The sequence below is a fragment of the Aulonocara stuartgranti genome (assembly GCF_965226115.1).
Source record: "Aulonocara stuartgranti genome assembly, chromosome: 7".
In the NCBI taxonomy this organism is placed as follows: Eukaryota; Metazoa; Chordata; class Actinopteri; order Cichliformes; family Cichlidae; genus Aulonocara; species Aulonocara stuartgranti.
This window is the reverse complement of record NC_138945.1, coordinates 49,679,487-49,697,392: the sequence shown is the minus strand read 5'-3', so window position 1 is coordinate 49,697,392 and position 17,906 is coordinate 49,679,487. Positions and strand designations below refer to the sequence as shown.

Below are 17,906 nucleotides of genomic sequence, written 5' to 3'. Positions count from 1 at the left end.
ATTTACACCAAGTGGTGGCTTTGGGAGACAGTGGTAACCAAATCTGACAAAGATATGAGAGCCAAATTGAAATGCCAGTTTGGATTAAATGCTACAGCATCTCATGCACTGCCTTGTATAAAGGGATTGGAAGCCTGCACTAAGCTGTCTAATTGAAAAATTGAATTGAAATTTGTTATTGACTTTTCCAGCTTTATCTGTACAGAACAATGTAATTTACCTTCTAACATCACAACCTCCATGTGAGATAATGTAAAATAATGAGTCTGAACATAACTGTTTCCCAACTAAAGGTTGCAACTAAAGGTAGCATGGAAATCAATCGATCACTTGCCATTTCTTTAAAGAATGGAAGACAAAAGTAGACAAATGATAAACTTTTAATTACAAATTCCTTACTACAGGCACAGAATAGATCTCAGATAAAGTTCAACTCCATTGTTAGTTGTAGGCTTTGCATATGAAAGCCACAAAAGACTATCTTAGTTAATATTACTTCTTGGTTGCATATTGCCACATACCACAATAACATTCACCAGTGGTTCAGCCAAATATGAAGAAGTAGTAACTAGGGCTGTTCAATATAACGATATATATCACATGACGATATAAAAACGTCTATCGTTTCCTATTACGCTATCGTTTGTTTCGTGGTGTCGTAAAATAAACTGTTTACAGCAATATTATTTCATCGTTTTGATGGTCACTGTAGTGGATATAACCATTTCTTAAAGTTCTCTCTTTCTCTTATATTTAATATAACCACACTACGGACGGACAAGACAAGCACCTGCTTTTATGTGTTGTCGTTAGCAACAATGACGGTAAAACCATCGCGTGGCTCCGCTGTCCGCTTGTTTGTTTTCCACACAAACCTTTCACAATAAAGCTCAACATCCTGTTGAGACTTTTCAAAATAAACTGAATCACGGGAAAGAGTCTGCAGATAGTTTATGGATGAGAAGCAAAAAAAGAGCCGTCAAGCGCTAAAAAAACAAACCTTAGACTCAAACTATGAAAGAAAATGGTGGCCGTTAAAACTTATGTCTAAAAATGTATAGTTTGTGATTTATATCGTTATCAGGACGATAAATGTCTTATATCGGAATATGAGATTTTGGTCATATCGCACAGCCCTACTAGTAACCACAACAGATCATTGCTCATTCTGGGAAATAAAGCAGCAGCAAACCTGTGGTTCATAAAAACTCCAGATGTTTTACCAGCTTAAACCGAGATTTGACATTAAAGCAGATACCAAACATAATTTTTAACAAGTGAACAGATTTCTTTTAAAGTTACAATGCTTTTTAAATTTTCAAGCATTGTAGTTTAGTAGTATACACACTCTGAGGAATTAGCTAAGACTGGTTTAGTAAATGAACTTAATGCAATCAAATCAAAATTAAATGGAATAAAATGCTCTTAAATGCATATTAAACTTGATTGATCTAACAATAACTATTCAAAGCTCAAAAACACTGCAGTAGAATCATGGCGACTTTATCTCAACCTTGTTATGTTGTAGATAACAAGAAAAATGCAAGTGCTGCTGAGAATTATTAGAAATAAACTGCTTGGAAAAACTAAATTAAAAACCAATTAGCCAAAACATTTAAAAACTAGACTGCTAGTATTCTGAACCTTTTCTGATGGCTCGAATAATGGTCCATTTTAGTTAACAGTTATCACACAGGTGCATCTTTTGAAATTTAAGGCATCACATCTTAGATGAGGCGGTGATGGCTGAGGCTCCAGGACGGCTGTAAACGTGCAAAGTGGCATCCTGAAAAGGGACAGAGTAAAAAAACAAAACACAAATGAGATCAGATACAAAAAACAAAACAAAACAAAAAAAACAACAACACATAACAACAATGCTCAGTAACCAGTGTATCTAAGAGACTACAGCAACCTCCCTGAACAGGGTCCAGTATTCATTACGGTGGTAGACATCCAAGAAAGAGACTCCAGTGTGAAAAGTTGGACAACACCAAGCCCTGATACGATTCATGCCTACTGGCTAAAGAAGCCGACTAAATGAGTGTCTAGCAGCACAAATGAACCAGCTACTAGTCAACGAGAGAGACCCAGAATAGCTAACGAAGGCTGGACAGTGATGATCCCCAAGGACCTCCAGAAGGTAACAGTCCCATACAACTACCAACTAATAACCAGGCTCAGCACCACATGGAAGCTCCTGTCCAGCTAACATGAAAAGGCACATGGGTTAGAGCGTCAAGCAAGTCATGAGGAGTCAGCTGAACGTTAAGAACAACACCTATGCCCTGTCCGTGATCAGGTACCCTGTTGGGATAATAAGAGTTAAAGCACTTTATTGTCATTGTAGTTATACAACGAAATTTGTTTGGTGGCTCACAGAGGCCAGCAGCAATAAAACAAGATGAAGAATAGTAACATAATAACCAAGTAAACGTAGTAAAAGTATAAAATATAAAGTAAAAAGAAGACACTTAGCACAGTAAGTAAAAAAGAAAAAAAAATACTAGTAGTTGGCCAAAGGTGGAGATAGAAGCCACTGACATCAAGACCAGGAAGCTCCTGACCATGCATGGAGGGTTTCACCCCAAGTCCAGCACCCTGATACTGTATGCTAAGTGGAGGAAGCCGGGGATTAGTGAGTGCCATCACCATAGTTCAGGATGAACACGAGAAGCTCGAGAAATACCAAGGGCTCAGAGAAGAGCTCGAGAAAATGTGAAGGGTGAAGATAACAGTGGTCCCAGTGGAAATTGGAGCACATATATACAAACATATACATACATACATACCTTCTTGGCCTCTGCATTGTACTTCTTGAGAAGAGTCTCAACTCTGTTTCCATAGTCTGGATGCACAGCCTTCAAATTCTCGACCTGCAAGACACAGAAGAAAAACATTACAGTCCTGGAGGATAGCAGGTTCTTTAAAAAACACATTCTCTCCATCTCCTATAAGCCATGAAGAATAAACATTCAGTAAATGCTATTGTAGCGTTTTAGATTACATTTATCAATAAGCACAACATCTTTCCTGAAACCTCACATTCCAAAAAGCACAAACTATGAGCGACAGCAAAGTGAGAGACTGTAGTGCTTGGACTCACCATGCGTTTCTGGATGAAGAGCTGGGCTCCTTTTAGAAACCCTGCCAAGTTCTGGCAAAGTCTCTGTCGCTCCTCCTCATTCAGGACCTGAGTGTAGAAGGTGCGAACCTGCAAAAAACACAGGTTTATTCTCCAGAGGAAAAAGGAACTAATCAGAAACAGATTTTGACTCAGTCCTTAACTGGATTTCCAAGTTCTTAAACAACATCTTATAACATACAGCTACCGTTTGTTACTAATAAGAAGTGGCCTTAGCTACGGTTGTGTTCCTTCAAGATGAGGCCAAAGAAACCAGAAACCAGAGTGCAGTAACAGGAAGAAAAAGCCACTAAAACTAAATCTACATATTTCCATTACCCTTTAAAAAATGAGCAACAATTTCATCTTATCATTCGATCCACTGTTCATATTAAATACAGATTTATGCAGCTTTTTAATATTATCAAATCTGAAATTGCCTGGGCCTCAGACACTCTGTGTCACACGCCTACAGATCCTGTTAAATCATCATTACCTGTGTGACATTGTCTTCATCTGAGCTGTTGTAACGAGCAACATCTGCAGACACTTGGAACTTGGACTCCATAAACTGAGGCTGAGTCTCTGGGGCACTGAAGCTGTTAGGGTAGTAGTTTGGAGCGCCACCTGGTGGTCAAACAAAAACACTGGTGAGGCAGTGAAGGAAAGAAAGAAAAAAATTAACAAAGACCAGATGTTTGTGGAAAACCATAATCAGTGACTATAGTGATGACATACGTTATTCACACATCTACCACTGTACAATGCATGAAATGTAGCGATAAAATTAATGTTTTATCGCTAGTTTTTACATTTTGTGCACAATGTAGATGACTGTGGTTATGCATGTAAGGTCCATGTTATAAAATTATTTCTAATTATTTTATATAATAAGGGTGTTTTTGGATCACTAAGATTTTTTAAAACACCATCACTGATCGTCTGCTTCAAAGGTGATATGCACTTGTGTATGTGTCCCGTGTATAATAACAGTTAAAAATAACGGTTAAGAACTCAGTATAAATAAACTGTAACACTACCTGGATTAAAATTCCAGGATTACTCAAGATTCATTTCTGAGCCACAGGTACCAGACCTGATCACGTCTCACCTTGGTTGTCATGCATGCACATCGGACCATCACGCTGGTAGTTGGCCACACGAGCCCTGAAGGGGCAGTTGACAGGGATCTGCAGGTAGTTTGCTCCCAGCCGGTGACGATGCGTGTCTGGGTAGGAGAAGAGGCGACCCTAGACAAAGAACATGGAGGACAGAGCTCAATACCAACCTAGCTTTTCTTCATTCCCCCCAGCTTGTCAAATCTGCCATAATGTCACCTGCAGCATCTTGTCAGGGCTGGGCTCGATGCCTGGTGGCATGTTGCTTGGGTCAAAGGCCGCCTGCTCCACCTCTGCAAAGTAGTTGACTGGGTTCCTGTTCAGAACCAGTTTGCCCACAGGGATCAGTGGGTATTCTTTATGTGACCAAACCTGCACCGCGAATAAAATTTACAAATCACAAAAGTCATCTGTGATTTTCAAATGAGCACGTCATTATTTAGAGACAACCTGTGATAATATGGACGTTTTTGGAAAACAAGTTACCGAGTCACTGCACATTTATGTCACGTATTACTTTATAACTCAGATGTTGTCTGTTGTGCAGAACTGCAGTACCTTTGTAAGATCAAACGGGTTGAACCGGAACTTCTCAGCCTGCTCAAAGGTCATGACCTGGATGTAAAAGGTCCAGGATGGGTAGTTTCCATTAGCAATAGCATTGAACAGGTCTGCAATTCCATAATCTGGGTTGGTGGCTGCCAGGCGGTCTGCCTCTTCCACCGTCAAATTCTTTATTCCTTGATCCGTCTAAAAAATTTATTTTAAAAAAATGAAGTCAGAGATGGCAGAACACACAACATAACAGCTAATAAAGCTGACCTCAGGCAGACCTTATAGTGGAATTTGCAGTAGACACGTTCACCATCGGCATTGACCAGTTTGAAGGTGTGAGAGCCGTAGCCATTCATGTGACGGTGGCCATCAGGCAAACCTCGATCGCTGAACAAGAAAGACACCTGCACAGGAGACAAGACGAGACCATGAAAACAACTACAAGAGTTTCTGTCAATAATGACTACAAGTATAAAGACAGCGAGCAACAGTGCACAGAAAGACTTACTTACTTGAAAATATTCTTTATCCTAAATGTGTATTTTAGAAACACCTCAGCTGACATGACATAATATACTAGACTTTTCAGTATCAGGCTCAGCAGCATCTACCTGATGCAGACTCTCGGGCCTCAAACTCCAGAAGTCCCACACCATGTCAGGGTCTTTCATGTGGGTTTGGGGATTGCGCTTCTGGGAATGGACGAAGGATGGGAACTGCACGAGATTAAGGATGGGACATTAATATAAGACAATGTACACTTGACTGATATTAGCACAGGTGTTGTGAGGAATGTGTCTCTGGTCTTAAATATCTTACATTAGGAATAACAAGCTTGGCTTTTATAACTTTGAGTTAAACTAAGAGTGTAAACACCCCATGTTAGATATTTAATGTAAAAACAAAGAAAACAAGATACAAAACTGAAAAATCATCCACTTATGAAACTAGATCTACAATCTGTTCCTGGAAGAATTATTTACATGTTAAAAAATAAATAAATTAAAAAAATAAAGTACTGCTGTAACACTACAACTCTCTGACACAAAATTATAAAAATCTGAACCATTACGGTCTGCCCAGACACATGCGTCCCTACACCCACTCACCAGCATGGCATCCCTGATGAAGAAAATTGGGGTATTGTTGCCCGTCAGGTCCCAGTTGCCATCTTCAGTGTAAAACTTGACTGCAAAACCTCGAGGGTCACGCACAGTGTCTGCAGACCCAGCCTCTCCAGCTGGGATATTAAAAAACAAACAAACAAACCATAAGACAGCAACTCCTCAAAAATCAATGACGTAATATGGTTGACTATTTTAAACTAAATTTGGAGCCAGTGTGTACCATCTGCACCTTACAGCCAGTAGCATTGTTGAAAGTTACCTTTAATGTCCCTTCTGGTGTCACACAAATCAAGATGGTAAGTACACCACTTACCATCACATCGCCAGCTTCTTACAATGAACACTCCTTTAACAAATAACCACTTTTACTCACACTTTGCATTTAAAAGTTTGTTTTGCAACTCATACCAAAAACCTTTTCAGCAGTAAATCATTATCATCATCTTCTATTGTTGCATTTTTCTGAAACATTCAATATAATGTTTTAATTGTCCATATTATTTTCCTCTGAAAGCATTTCATAACTGTCTTCAGCAGACATGAACATGTTGTGAGAAGATTAAGGGCTCATATAATCCAGGAGTATATTTATAAACATACCTGTTTCATATTTAAACTGTCCTGACAGTTTAAATATAAGTATAGTCAAAGTTCTGAGGCAAACTCCATCCCATGCACAATTCTGAATAATATATATTGTTTTTTTTAATTGAAATATAAAATATGCTGAAAGCAGATGGAGGACTGTGAAGAAGTGGTGTATATTTGTGATGTAGCAAACCCTCGGTGATCCCCAGGCCACAAAAACATGGAAAGCAACACAATCTTTAGGCCACTATGTCAGAGCTCTGTGGATATGGAACATTTTTCCCCATTAAGAATCGCCTGAAAGCCACTGATGGTTCTTAGTTACATCAATTTAAGCTGCTAGCTAAAACCCCAGCACTGTCCGAAGCTGAGCTGTCCCTCTCCTGCTACCTGCAAATATCAATGAGTCATACGAGTGTAAGGACCTAGAGTGCAGTCCAGTGGTGCTACTATAGATTTCAACAGCAAGTCCAAACTATCACATCAAAAACTGTGTAAACAGGGAAGAATAAACACACACACACCCCCCCTCCCCCCCACTAAGCAAATCTGTAACCAAGGCGAACAAGGCGTTCTTACCCACAGTGGAGAAGCGGACAGCAATTGGTGTAGTCTTGCCAACATGCTCAAACACTTTGGCTTTGCAGTAGCAAGTGATGTCATGAGTGACCTCAAAGTAGCCAAACGCCCCTGAATAATGGAGAAAAAAATAAAAATAAATACAGATTTTAAAAGACATGTCTGCTAATATAAGCTTCACAAATTTCGAGTTCTTGTATTTACTTTATTTATCATGAGGACAAATATAAGACCCAAGTTGTTTGGGTCTTAGTTTGCTCGTAGGCCAACAAACAACTCGTTCAATGTCTGTCCAAAGTCTGAAACCCTGATCTGTAAAGCCTGTAAAGATTAACAATTGTTCAGAGTTAATCCACAAATAAGCGGGATCCACATTTCCTTTTAGACCACTTTATTGTAGGGCTGAACGATATATCGCATTTGCGATAATATCGCGACATGATCAAGTGCAATTTTCTAACCGCAAAGGCTGCGATTATACTGCGATTATATTATACAATTCATGGGCTGCATCCTCCTGAGGCCGCATTTGTAGACCGATTACGTCACAGCGACGCGCCGAAGGCTGTCCAAATTACTACCATATCCCAGAATTCATAGCGCGGCCCAGCCAAACTCCAGTTTCCAGCAATGGCGGCCGCTACTAAGTTTTAAAATTACTCATACTAATCTTTCTGGGTCACAAAATAAACTTTTAACATATTTTCAGGCGAGAAAGTAGTTGTGTAAACATCAAATATCTGCTCGGTTTATCAAGATATCCCATATTTGCAAAAGTGCTTCGACGTTTTCAGAGGCGTCTGCTACCCACCAGCTCGACAGCTAGCCGGGAGCTCGAGGGTTACTGATGCGGCCGAGAACGGCACAACTCCCGGCACATCATTTTCAGATCACCGCGGAGTTTCGCTGCTCGGGTTAAACCTAATATATAAGTCACTTAGACAACCTAAAAATGTTATTGTTGGGCTTTTTTCAGTGTTTTGTTTGTTCGTGAGTAAATCGGTTTGGCTGAGATTAAAGTTATTAGATTAGATAAAATAAAACTTTATTAATCCCCCGGGTGGGTTCCTCCTTGGTTTTCACACAGCTGACTAAACGTCAAACAGAAAACTTATTAAACAGAAGTATGAGACAGTCGAGAATTTACACCAGTGTCTGGTTATATTTTAGATAGCAAGAAGCAGACGGCCGAGTTTATTAAACTCCACCGAGACAGCGGTGACGCTAATCAGAACTAGACCGTCCAATTTCACGCCTTTAAATTTTAAAGGCGTGTTTGTGTGTGTGTTTATACAATTGCTATTATGTTTGCACTTTATGTGTAATGTTACTGACTGCAGAGATCAGTAAGATGTGTGTATTTTTTATTTATTAGTTTTATTTATTTAATATTATTTTTTAATTGAATGACTGTCTAGTAGTTCACAGATGTCGAAAAACTGAGTGTGGTAAAGCCACTGATTTTTTTTATGTATATTTCTGCAATCTGCACATTGTACTGACTTTCATTTTAATGTTTACACCAGGGTTCCTTGTCAGCACTTTATGCTCAGATGTTTGTAAGCTAAAAATAAACTATTGTGTATGTTCAAATATACTGTTGTGATTGAAGAAGTTAAATAAAAATGTCAGTCATCAATTCATGCATCACCTCATGTCATCATAACAGAGGTCTGTCTTCCAGGAAAGAACAGTTTAAAATTAATGTAATATAGTATTGGCCATACTATATGATGTATTGCTTGTCTTTGTTTAATAATACAGAAGACAAAGACCTTAAAAAATAATCGCATATCGCATCGCAATCGCAATATTGGGGCAAAAAAATCGCAATTAGATTATTTTCCATAATCGTTCAGCCCTACTTTATTGGTTGTTTTGTTTAACTTTGTACTTTAATGCAGTCATTTGTAGCCATCTGCCTGCACCAGAATACAATTCTTGATTCTTGGCCACTGCTTTATCTCAGAAATAACTGCACCACATAGCTGCTGTTAATACCTTTTAAACACTGACAATCTTTGGTGTCAGGAGCTGAATACACAACTTAGTAACTCTGTATTTGTGGCATTCTAGTTCATGTTAAATGTCCAAATACTCAAAACTCGTGACCATAGGTGCGGGTGACAACGCAGCTCAATGGGTACGCACAGCTCTCTCTTCACCACGACGAATGGGTACAGGGTCTACTTTACTGCAGCCGCAGCACCAATCTGTCTGCTGAGCTCTTGCTCCCCTCTCCCATGAACAAGACCCCAAGATACTTAAACTCGTCCACTTGAGGCAGGTACAGGCCCTGACACGGGCACTCCACTGTTTTCCATATTTGAGTATTATTATCGGATCAAAATGAAATAAATATATTGTGATTGTATATCTGGCCACAATCCTTAGTTCTAAGTGTGGGCATGAAACGTCTTGCTGTCTTACTGACCTCAAAGCAAAAAAATGTTGAGTGCATGATAGCAGCATAATGCCTTACCTGCCCCTTTGGCATGGACCACTCTCTCTGGGATTCGCTCACGGTCAAAGTGGGCCATCTCGTCTGTGAAGACAACATCTTGAACCAGCAGCGGCCCTCTTGGCCCTGCAGTCTGCAAGTTCAATTTGTCTCCCACTGGATGGCCACCGCCTGTGGTCAGCACATCTGGTTTCTAATAATAGACACATTAAAAACAAAACACACAAACAACACAACACACAAACAAAAACAGAAAAAGCATTAAATATATACATCTTGAAGAAAGACTACAAGAACACTAATACATGACAACTGTCCTTTTCTGCTACTTTAACCGGATGATTCCAGTAAAGAAACAAAATCGGTGCAGTTGGTTAATTACTTAATTAATCCTAACTAACTTCCTAACTGGCAGACCACAGGCAGTAAGGATGGGCGGACATGTCTCAGCCTCCACCACTCTCAGCACTGGAGCCCCCCAGGGGTGTGTTCTGAGCCCCCTGCTGTACTCTCTGTACACATATGACTGCGTGGCCACTACCAGCTCCACCACCATCATCAAGTTTGCTGACGACACCGTCGTGGTGGGCCTGATCTCTGATAACAACGAGACGGCCTACCTGAAGGAGATTAGGAATCTTGAGAACTGGTGCCAGAGGAACAACCTCCTTCTAAACGTCAGTAAGACAAAGGAGCTGATAGTGGACTTCAGCACTAAGCAGGAGAGGAACTACCAGACCCCCGTCATCAACGAGTGCCCAGTGGAGAGAGTGGACAGCTTCAAATACCTCGGAGTTCACATCACGCAGGACCTGTCATGGTCCTGCCACATCAACACCGTGGTGAAAAAGGCCCGTCAGCGTCTCTACCACCTCAGACGCTTGAGAGACTTCCAACTGCCCTCCAAGGTGCTCAGGAACTTTTACTCGTGCACCATAGAGAGCATCCTGACGGGAAACATCTTAACCTGGTTCGGGAACAGCACCATGCAGGACAGACGAGCTCTACAGAGGGTTGTGCGATCAGCTGAGCGCACCATCCGCTCCGAGCTCCCTGACCTGCACTCAATCTACAGCAGGCGGTGCTGGACCAAGGCCAGGAAGATCGTGAAGGACCTCAGCCATCCCAACAACAGACTGTTCTCTCTGTTGAGGTCAGGGAAGCGATTCCGCTCCCTGAAGACCAACACAGAGAGACTGAGGAGGAGCTTCTTCCCGCAGGCGATACGGTCTCTCAATCACACCACCACACAGTACTGACCCACACATATGGTTCTTACACACACACTGGACTTTCTGGACATTGTTTTCACTTCATCACTTAAATCACTGCTGCTGTTATTGTGTATATATTTATTTATACTTCTTGTGTATTTTGTTCATACATTCTTATATAGTTCTATATTGTGTATTTTGTTGTACAGTTATTTTATTTTCAATTTAATTTATATATTTTATCTTATTCTTTCCCAGTGTGTTGTACAGTTATTTCATTTTTAACCTTAATTTATATTTTATTCCTTCCTAGTTAAATTTACCCTTTTTAATTTTTCATATTTATTTCCTATCTTATTCATAGCCTTTTCCTTTTTTGTTTTCTTTAAGTCACGAGCAGTTGTCCAAGCATTTCACTACATATCGTACGGTGTATGACTGTGTACGTGACAAATAAAAATTTGAATTTGAATTAATTAATCAAACTAACAACACATGATGGCGATTTTGAATGAGGAGTTAAAAAATGCAAACTGTGTTAAGCATAAAAAGTAACACGTGTATACAACGGTGCAGTTTGGCATCATAACAATTACTATGTGCTGTTCAGATGACATCTCTTTCACGGCTGGTTCGCGTGTTTGTTTTTTTAGTGCCCAAAATGTCTCAGATGTGTAGTCACCTACTCGATTTCTTTGAAGAACGTTGGCTAAAAACAATGAAACAGTAATGCTAGCAAGTAAGCCCTTTACAAAACAAAGTTATATGTCTGAATATAATCGTCTACTGAACGATAGGTCTCTCGAAAAGCTAGCTTAAATCGCCCATTTCCAGTTCATCACCGCGCAAAACCAAAAAAAAATCGATCAAACCGAATGTATAGACCTGAGAGCCTCTATTCGCTTTCCATGACTTCATTTGGTCGGTAGCTTTATCTCTGTTGTCAGCCATCTCGACAGCTCAGCGTTTAGACCACACACTATTCGGAATAAAACTCTTTATCCTGACTCCAGAAAAGAACATTTCTTCTTGGACCTTGCCTGCGATGGTCCCGCCCCTCTTACGCCCCTCGATACTGATTTGCTCACGGAGTAGCAAACAAAGTTGGTCAGGGGTATGTTTACTAGTGATGGGCAGATTCATCCAATTGGTTCACCCCAGCGCAAAGCGTCTTGAAGCTTCATTTTCTCTAGTAGGACATCTACTGGACGTAAAAATATTAATTGGCATGAATTTGAAGAGTGTGGCCTTTTGCACACAGCCTGTAAATGTCAACAACAAAAGGAGCGTGTAAAACATGTATATTGTAGTGATGGCATTATACTGTGTATATTTATACTGGCAGCATGGAAAATGATTATTTGGAAATGCTTAAAATGGAAATGATCATTTACTGTGAGGTGAGGTGTGGTTGGGGTGTGGACAGTGATTGTGCTTTTGTAACGTTGAGGTATGGACAGCTACAGTCCTGCCTGTTCACATTTTATTCTGTAAAAACTAAATTTTCACTTCTTTTATGACTTTTTTAGTGGGGAGAACATAGAACATTTAATGATTTAACAAATCTTTTAAATCCTTTGTCCTCCACAATGCTAAATGGCTGGGAGTCCTCAATCACCATGCTAACCAGGTCATCTATTTGAGATTGTTCTCCTGAGGAAAGACAATAAAAACAAAGCACAAATATAAATATCACACGTAACGTATTACAGTTGTATAATATTGTTATATCATTTAGTAACATTACGGCATGCTATATTATCATGGCATTTGATGGCTCACCTGGTCTTGCTCCACAATCGGTGTTCCCCTTATTCTCATGCAAAGCTCTGTAGTGCCTGAGCATGGATGAGGTGTTGTTATATCCCAGCTCCCTGGCACATAGCAAACACTTCACCTTGTACAAAAGTCAAGACAGCTTAACATAAATTGTATTGCACCATCAGTATTATGAAAATACATCTTCCGTAGAAATTTCCATACCTTGTTGGGAGGAATAAGATCAAAATGTTCCCACACAGAGGACATCCTTCTCTTCTTAGCTGGCTCCATTCTCTCCTGACTTTCTCTCCTCACTCTCCTAAACCTCCAAACGGTCTCCAAACTCTCACTAACCGCAACTCTCCATCAAACACCCACATTTTGAATGAAGTCTGAGGGGTTTATATCGCTGTCATAGCTCGTGGCAAAGTTCAAACCACTTCATGAACCAGTCACATGGTGCAGCGAGGCTTCGGACGTCATCATTTTCAGCTCCTCCCATAAATGAAGCAACCCTCTTTACGCGCATCGTGGAAACGCCCCCTCAATTACTCGACACAAGCTCTGAAGCCTCGATACAGAATGTCACATCACTAATGTTTACCACCAACCACTGTAGAAATCATAAACGACATAACAGACCCCAAAATAAAGCCAAAACGTCTCTATCGCCCCCTGGTGTGTGGCTGCAGTACAGGTAATTAACCCTACCTCCTCCACCTAGCAGACGTAAGGGACTGGGCCAGACTAAAATAAATATTTTTTCCCCAAAGATGCTTTCCCCCCTTATTTCTCATAATTTGATTCTTATAACTATCATAATAGAGTTAAATTACACGTCATCATAACAGCTTTGGCAATTCAGCTGAAGTCAAGGAGAAATTGCGCATCTCTGTTCGGGAATGGCAAAGAGAGGCGGACGCTGAGAGGAGATGCAGCGTTTACGTTCCAAAACCAAACTGATTGTAAAGTGCCGACACTACCCGACATAAGGACCCGATGCCCTGCTGCATTTGTGATGTGTGTTGATTATTCAATTCAGTGCTTTAAGTGGGCCGGTACGTGCCGGTACTCAGTACCGCCACTTCTAAATATAGCTCTTGAGAGTACCGCCACCTCTCCATGCGCCCAGAACGTGCTTTTAGCATACCGGTACTCTCATTTGCACATCTGTTATAATCGTTTGGCTGCGCTGCCGCTTTTCAAAGCGCCCTTCACAAGCACGCTTCCTAATTCGTCCCACCGAGAGCAGAGACTACATTACCCATACACCAATGTGTTTTACAAGTGAAAAGCGCATGCGTCGCTTTTGCCGTTGTCATGTCAACAACTCAACGTGGTCCGGAGAGGGTGTGTAAAACGCGCAAACAGCTGCTCGGTTAAAATACAAAAACAATGAACACTTAATATGCTCTCCTGGCTTCAGACTCTGAGTAGTAAAAGAACAAGGTCAGAATCAGAGGACTCGCTGGCTGACACCCCACCAAGCCAGAATGATATCGCTGCAGGTCAGACGCAAGCTAATGAAAGCTGCACTAGTGCCGCAGCCGCGGACGACGGCACTTTTGGCGACGACGAGGACGAGAATGACACCATTTCTACCGATGACAACAGCCGCGTTAGCGAGCATGAGTGGCCAGAATGTTGGTCCCAAGCACAAGTCCGGTATTTCTCCACAAATTACAAGTGGCTGATCAGCGGAAATCAAAAGTTGGGTTGTAGTGTGTGTAGTCAAGTTTGTGCTCGCGTGGACATGCAGCAAGGGCAGAGAGTGTCGCAGGAGTGGAGTGGGTGCTTAATCTCGTCTTTTGGAAGGGACAAGGCTGCACAACAAAACTCACTACGAAAGAAAATAAAAGAGCACAGAGACTCAATTTATCACAAGAAAGCAGTTGAAATAAAAGAGAAGGCAACACAAAATGCAATGCAAAAACACATTGAAGATATGAGAAAGTAACTACGCTTCAACTTGCAATGTGTTTAGAACAGCTTATAAGATTGGCAAGCATGGGCGTCCCTTTACAGACATGCCAATAGATGTCCAGTTGCAAGTCTTAAATGGTGTCAAGATGGGCAGAGTTTTGCACTCTAATAACTCATGTGCAAATATACTGGATCACATTGCAGCTGAAATGAAAAAGAAGGTAGTCAATGACATAGTGATGAATGAAAGAAAATTGTGTGTGCTCATTGATGAGTCCACTACAATAAGTGGAAAGTCTGTGCTTGTCGTGTGCCTGCGGTCAGCTATTTCCAGTGAAAATCCAGACACAATATTTTTTGAACTGATTGAGCTGCAGGGGACCACAGCAAAGGACATCACTGAAGCACTGTTAGGATGTCTTCATAATGATGGCTTTGACCCTCACTACCTACAGGAACATTTGTTGGCATTTGCTTGTGATGGAGCCTCAGTGATGCTTGGGAGGAAAGCAGGAGTTGCTGCGCAGCTTTGTTCCAAATTCCCTTACCTGTTTGTCTGGCATTGTTCCAATCACAGACTGGAACTGGCAGTTTGTGATGTTTTGAAGGAGGTAGGAGGAATCAACCACTTTAAAATATACTTAGATCAGCTTTACTCCCTCTACCATGCATCACCAAAAAACCAAAGGGAGTTAACCGAGAGTGCTCACAATGTTGGACAACGTCTCCTTGTGATAGGCTGTGTTTTATCAGTGCGTTGGGTTGCTTCAAGTGAGAGAACAGTGAAAGCAGTATGGAAGAACTACCAAGCTCTGCAGGTACACTTTACAAGTGCTGCTGCTGATACCAGCAGGGACTCAAGAGAGAGAGCAAAATACAAATTATTTTATAATTTATTTTATATACATTTTGTGTAAAAAAAAAAAAACTTTACAAGTGCTGCTGCTGATAGCAGCAGTGACTCAAGAGAGAGCAAAATACAAATTAGTTTATAATTTATTTTATGTACATTTTGTTAAAAAAAATTTCAATACTTTTTTGCACATTTTATTTATGTTCAGTAGCTCTTTCTAGCTCAAGCAAATCCACAAACTAATAAAATGATTTATTATTTTGTATAAGGTTGTCTGTTGACTGTTGTATATAAAACCCATTCAATATAGTTGTTGTTACCTCAGGGGAGGCGAGGCGGGGAAAAAATAGAGTACCGGCACCTCTTTTGGGCCACTTAAAGCACTGATTCAATTCAATTCAATTCAATTTTATTTATATAGCGCCAAATCACAACAAAAGTCGCATCAAGGCGCTTCATAGATACAGAGAAAAACCCAACAATCATATGACCCCCTATGAGCAAGCACTTTGGCGACAGTGGGAAGGAAAAACTCCCTTTTAACAGGAAGAAACCTCCGGCAGAACCAGGCTCAGGGAGGGGCGGGGCCATCTGCTGCGACCGGTTGGGGTGAGAGAAGGAAGACAGGATAAAAGACATGCTGTGGAAGAGAGACAGATTAATAACAGATATGATTCAATGCAGAGAAGTCTATTAACACATAATGAGTGAGAAAGGTGACTGGAAAGGAAAAACTCAATGCATCATGGGAATCCCCGGCAGCCTACGTCTATTGCAGCATAACTAAGGCAGGATCCAGGGTCACCTGGTCCAGCCCTAACTATATGCTTTAGCAAAAAGGACAGTTTTAAGCCTAATCTTAAAAGTAGAGATAGTGTCTGTCTCCTGAATCCAAACTGGAAGCTGGTTCCACAGAAGAGGGGCCTGAAAACTGAAGGCTCTCCCTCCTATTCTACTTTTAAATACTCTAGGAACAACAAGTAGGCCTGCAGAGCGAGAGCAAAGTGATCTAATAGGGTGATATGGTACTACAAGGTCATTAAGATAAGATGGGGCCTAATTATTTAAGACCTTGTATGTGAGGAGCAGGATTTTGAATTCAATTCTGGATTTAACAGGAAGCCAGTGAAGGGAAGCCAAAACAGGAGAAATATGCTCTCTAGAGAAATATGCTCTCTGTCTGATGTGTGTTTGTAAGGTAATCCATAAATAACGTCCTTAGGGGATAAATAAATTCTTTCTGATTAGCTAGTGTATCACTTAACTAGCTAGCTAAGTGAGACACAGTAGCGAGTTTCAACGCCTTTATTTTATTTGCAAGGAGGAAAAAGCATACACAATGAACATACATTTCCTCAGCTTACTGTAAAGAGTTGCGTAGCTTTAATTTCAGAACGTGTTGCATAACTTTAATAATTTTTCTATCAAATCCCTTGTGTTTATGCTACACTCTAATATAATATTTACAAATAAATAGTGTACTGTTTTTCTACTAATATATCAGGCTTATGTCTCGCCTGTCTAGGTTTTCAACATAGTCATTATTGTATTTAACTTAAGTACTGTCCATAGAGTCATCATGGGCTGTAGGTCGTCTTGTTAGGTCTCTTTCTGCTCTATTTAGCGATACAGATAGATGGTCCTGGACAGAGCAGTGTAAAAATTTTTAGTGTAAGAAATTTTCTCATGCACGCAATGAAGCAGCATCCACAGACAGTCAGGAAGGCCACTGCAACATGATTAAAAGAAAAGACACACTACCACTCCATCTACCAAATCACTGTTCCATGAAAGGTTTGAATGGATCACTTGTCCCTGAGTGCTAGGCCAATTCGTCAGCAAGGGTGATGAGCTACTTTAATGCTTGAATCACAGTGCCATCAGGTGCAGTGTTGTTAGGGATAAACATGAAAGAACTAGCCTCAAATATCAGTAGAAATCAGGGGCAGGAGCAGTGAAGTGCTTCTAAACAACTTCAGCATACATGCTAAGCTGCTTACCTGATGTCAGTTGAAATGGTGATATGGCCCGAGTTGGCATAGCAGGAGCCTACACCACACACCTAGAAACATTAGCTTGGGAGAGAGACCAAAACACACACAGTTTATTTTTGTAACACGAGGGCTGCCACGATAAGTCAACTAGTCACGATTACATCAAGATCGTCGACGACTAATTTAATAGTCCACGCGTCCTGAAAGATGCGGGAATAAGTACTAGGATTTAAGGGTGTAATAATGGACTGAAACAGAAGATGGCAGTAATGCATGTACAAGGATGCCAGCTGCTGTTAAACACCAAAGAATGGTAAATGACCTGTATTTGTATAGCGCTTTACTTAGTCCCTAAGGACCCCAAAGCGCTTTACACTACATTCAGTCATTCACCCATTCTCACATAGATTCACACACTGGTGATGGCAAGCTACATTGTAGCCACAGCTGCCCTGGGGCGCACTGACTGAAGAAGAAGAAGCAGCAGCAGCAATCTCAGGTATCGTAGCTGTGTCCAAATTTAGGGGCCACATCCTTCAGAGGTCGCATTTGTAGACAGATTACGTTACAGCGACGCAACGCAGGCTGTCCAAATTCAACGACTCCCCC

The 17,906-nt window shown here is 40.8% G+C and overlaps 1 protein-coding gene across 1 annotated transcript; it reads right to left on the bottom strand.

Annotated features, from left to right (window-relative positions):
- Positions 1-378: 378 nt before the first annotated feature.
- On the bottom strand, positions 379-11,817 carry LOC309709742 (catalase-like). The gene is made up of 13 exons (XM_082538562.1): positions 11,652-11,817; positions 9,574-9,745; positions 7,092-7,202; positions 5,907-6,037; positions 5,409-5,513; positions 5,076-5,201; positions 4,801-4,992; positions 4,462-4,614; positions 4,236-4,374; positions 3,621-3,751; positions 3,107-3,214; positions 2,793-2,876; positions 379-1,786 (listed from the first exon to the last, which is right to left on the bottom strand). The coding sequence occupies exons 1-13, from the start codon at positions 11,715-11,717 to the stop codon at positions 1,721-1,723; spliced, it is 1,584 nt and encodes a 527-aa protein (XP_082394688.1). The 5' UTR covers positions 11,718-11,817; the 3' UTR covers positions 379-1,720.
- Between the last annotated feature and the right edge of the window lie 6,089 nt (positions 11,818-17,906).

Excerpts from the sequence above, each read along its gene's own strand:
- LOC309709742 (XM_082538562.1), bottom strand. The coding sequence starts at position 11,717 with ATGGCTGACAACAGAGATAAAGCTACCGACCAAATGAAGTCATGGAAA. Across the intron at positions 5,202-5,408 it reads GGCCCGAGAGTCTGCATCAG|GTGTCTTTCTTGTTCAGCGA; the intron begins GTAGATGCTGCT and ends TCTCCTGTGCAG. Across the intron at positions 3,215-3,620 it reads ATGAAGACAATGTCACACAG|GTTCGCACCTTCTACACTCA; the intron begins GTAATGATGATT and ends TGTTTTTTGCAG.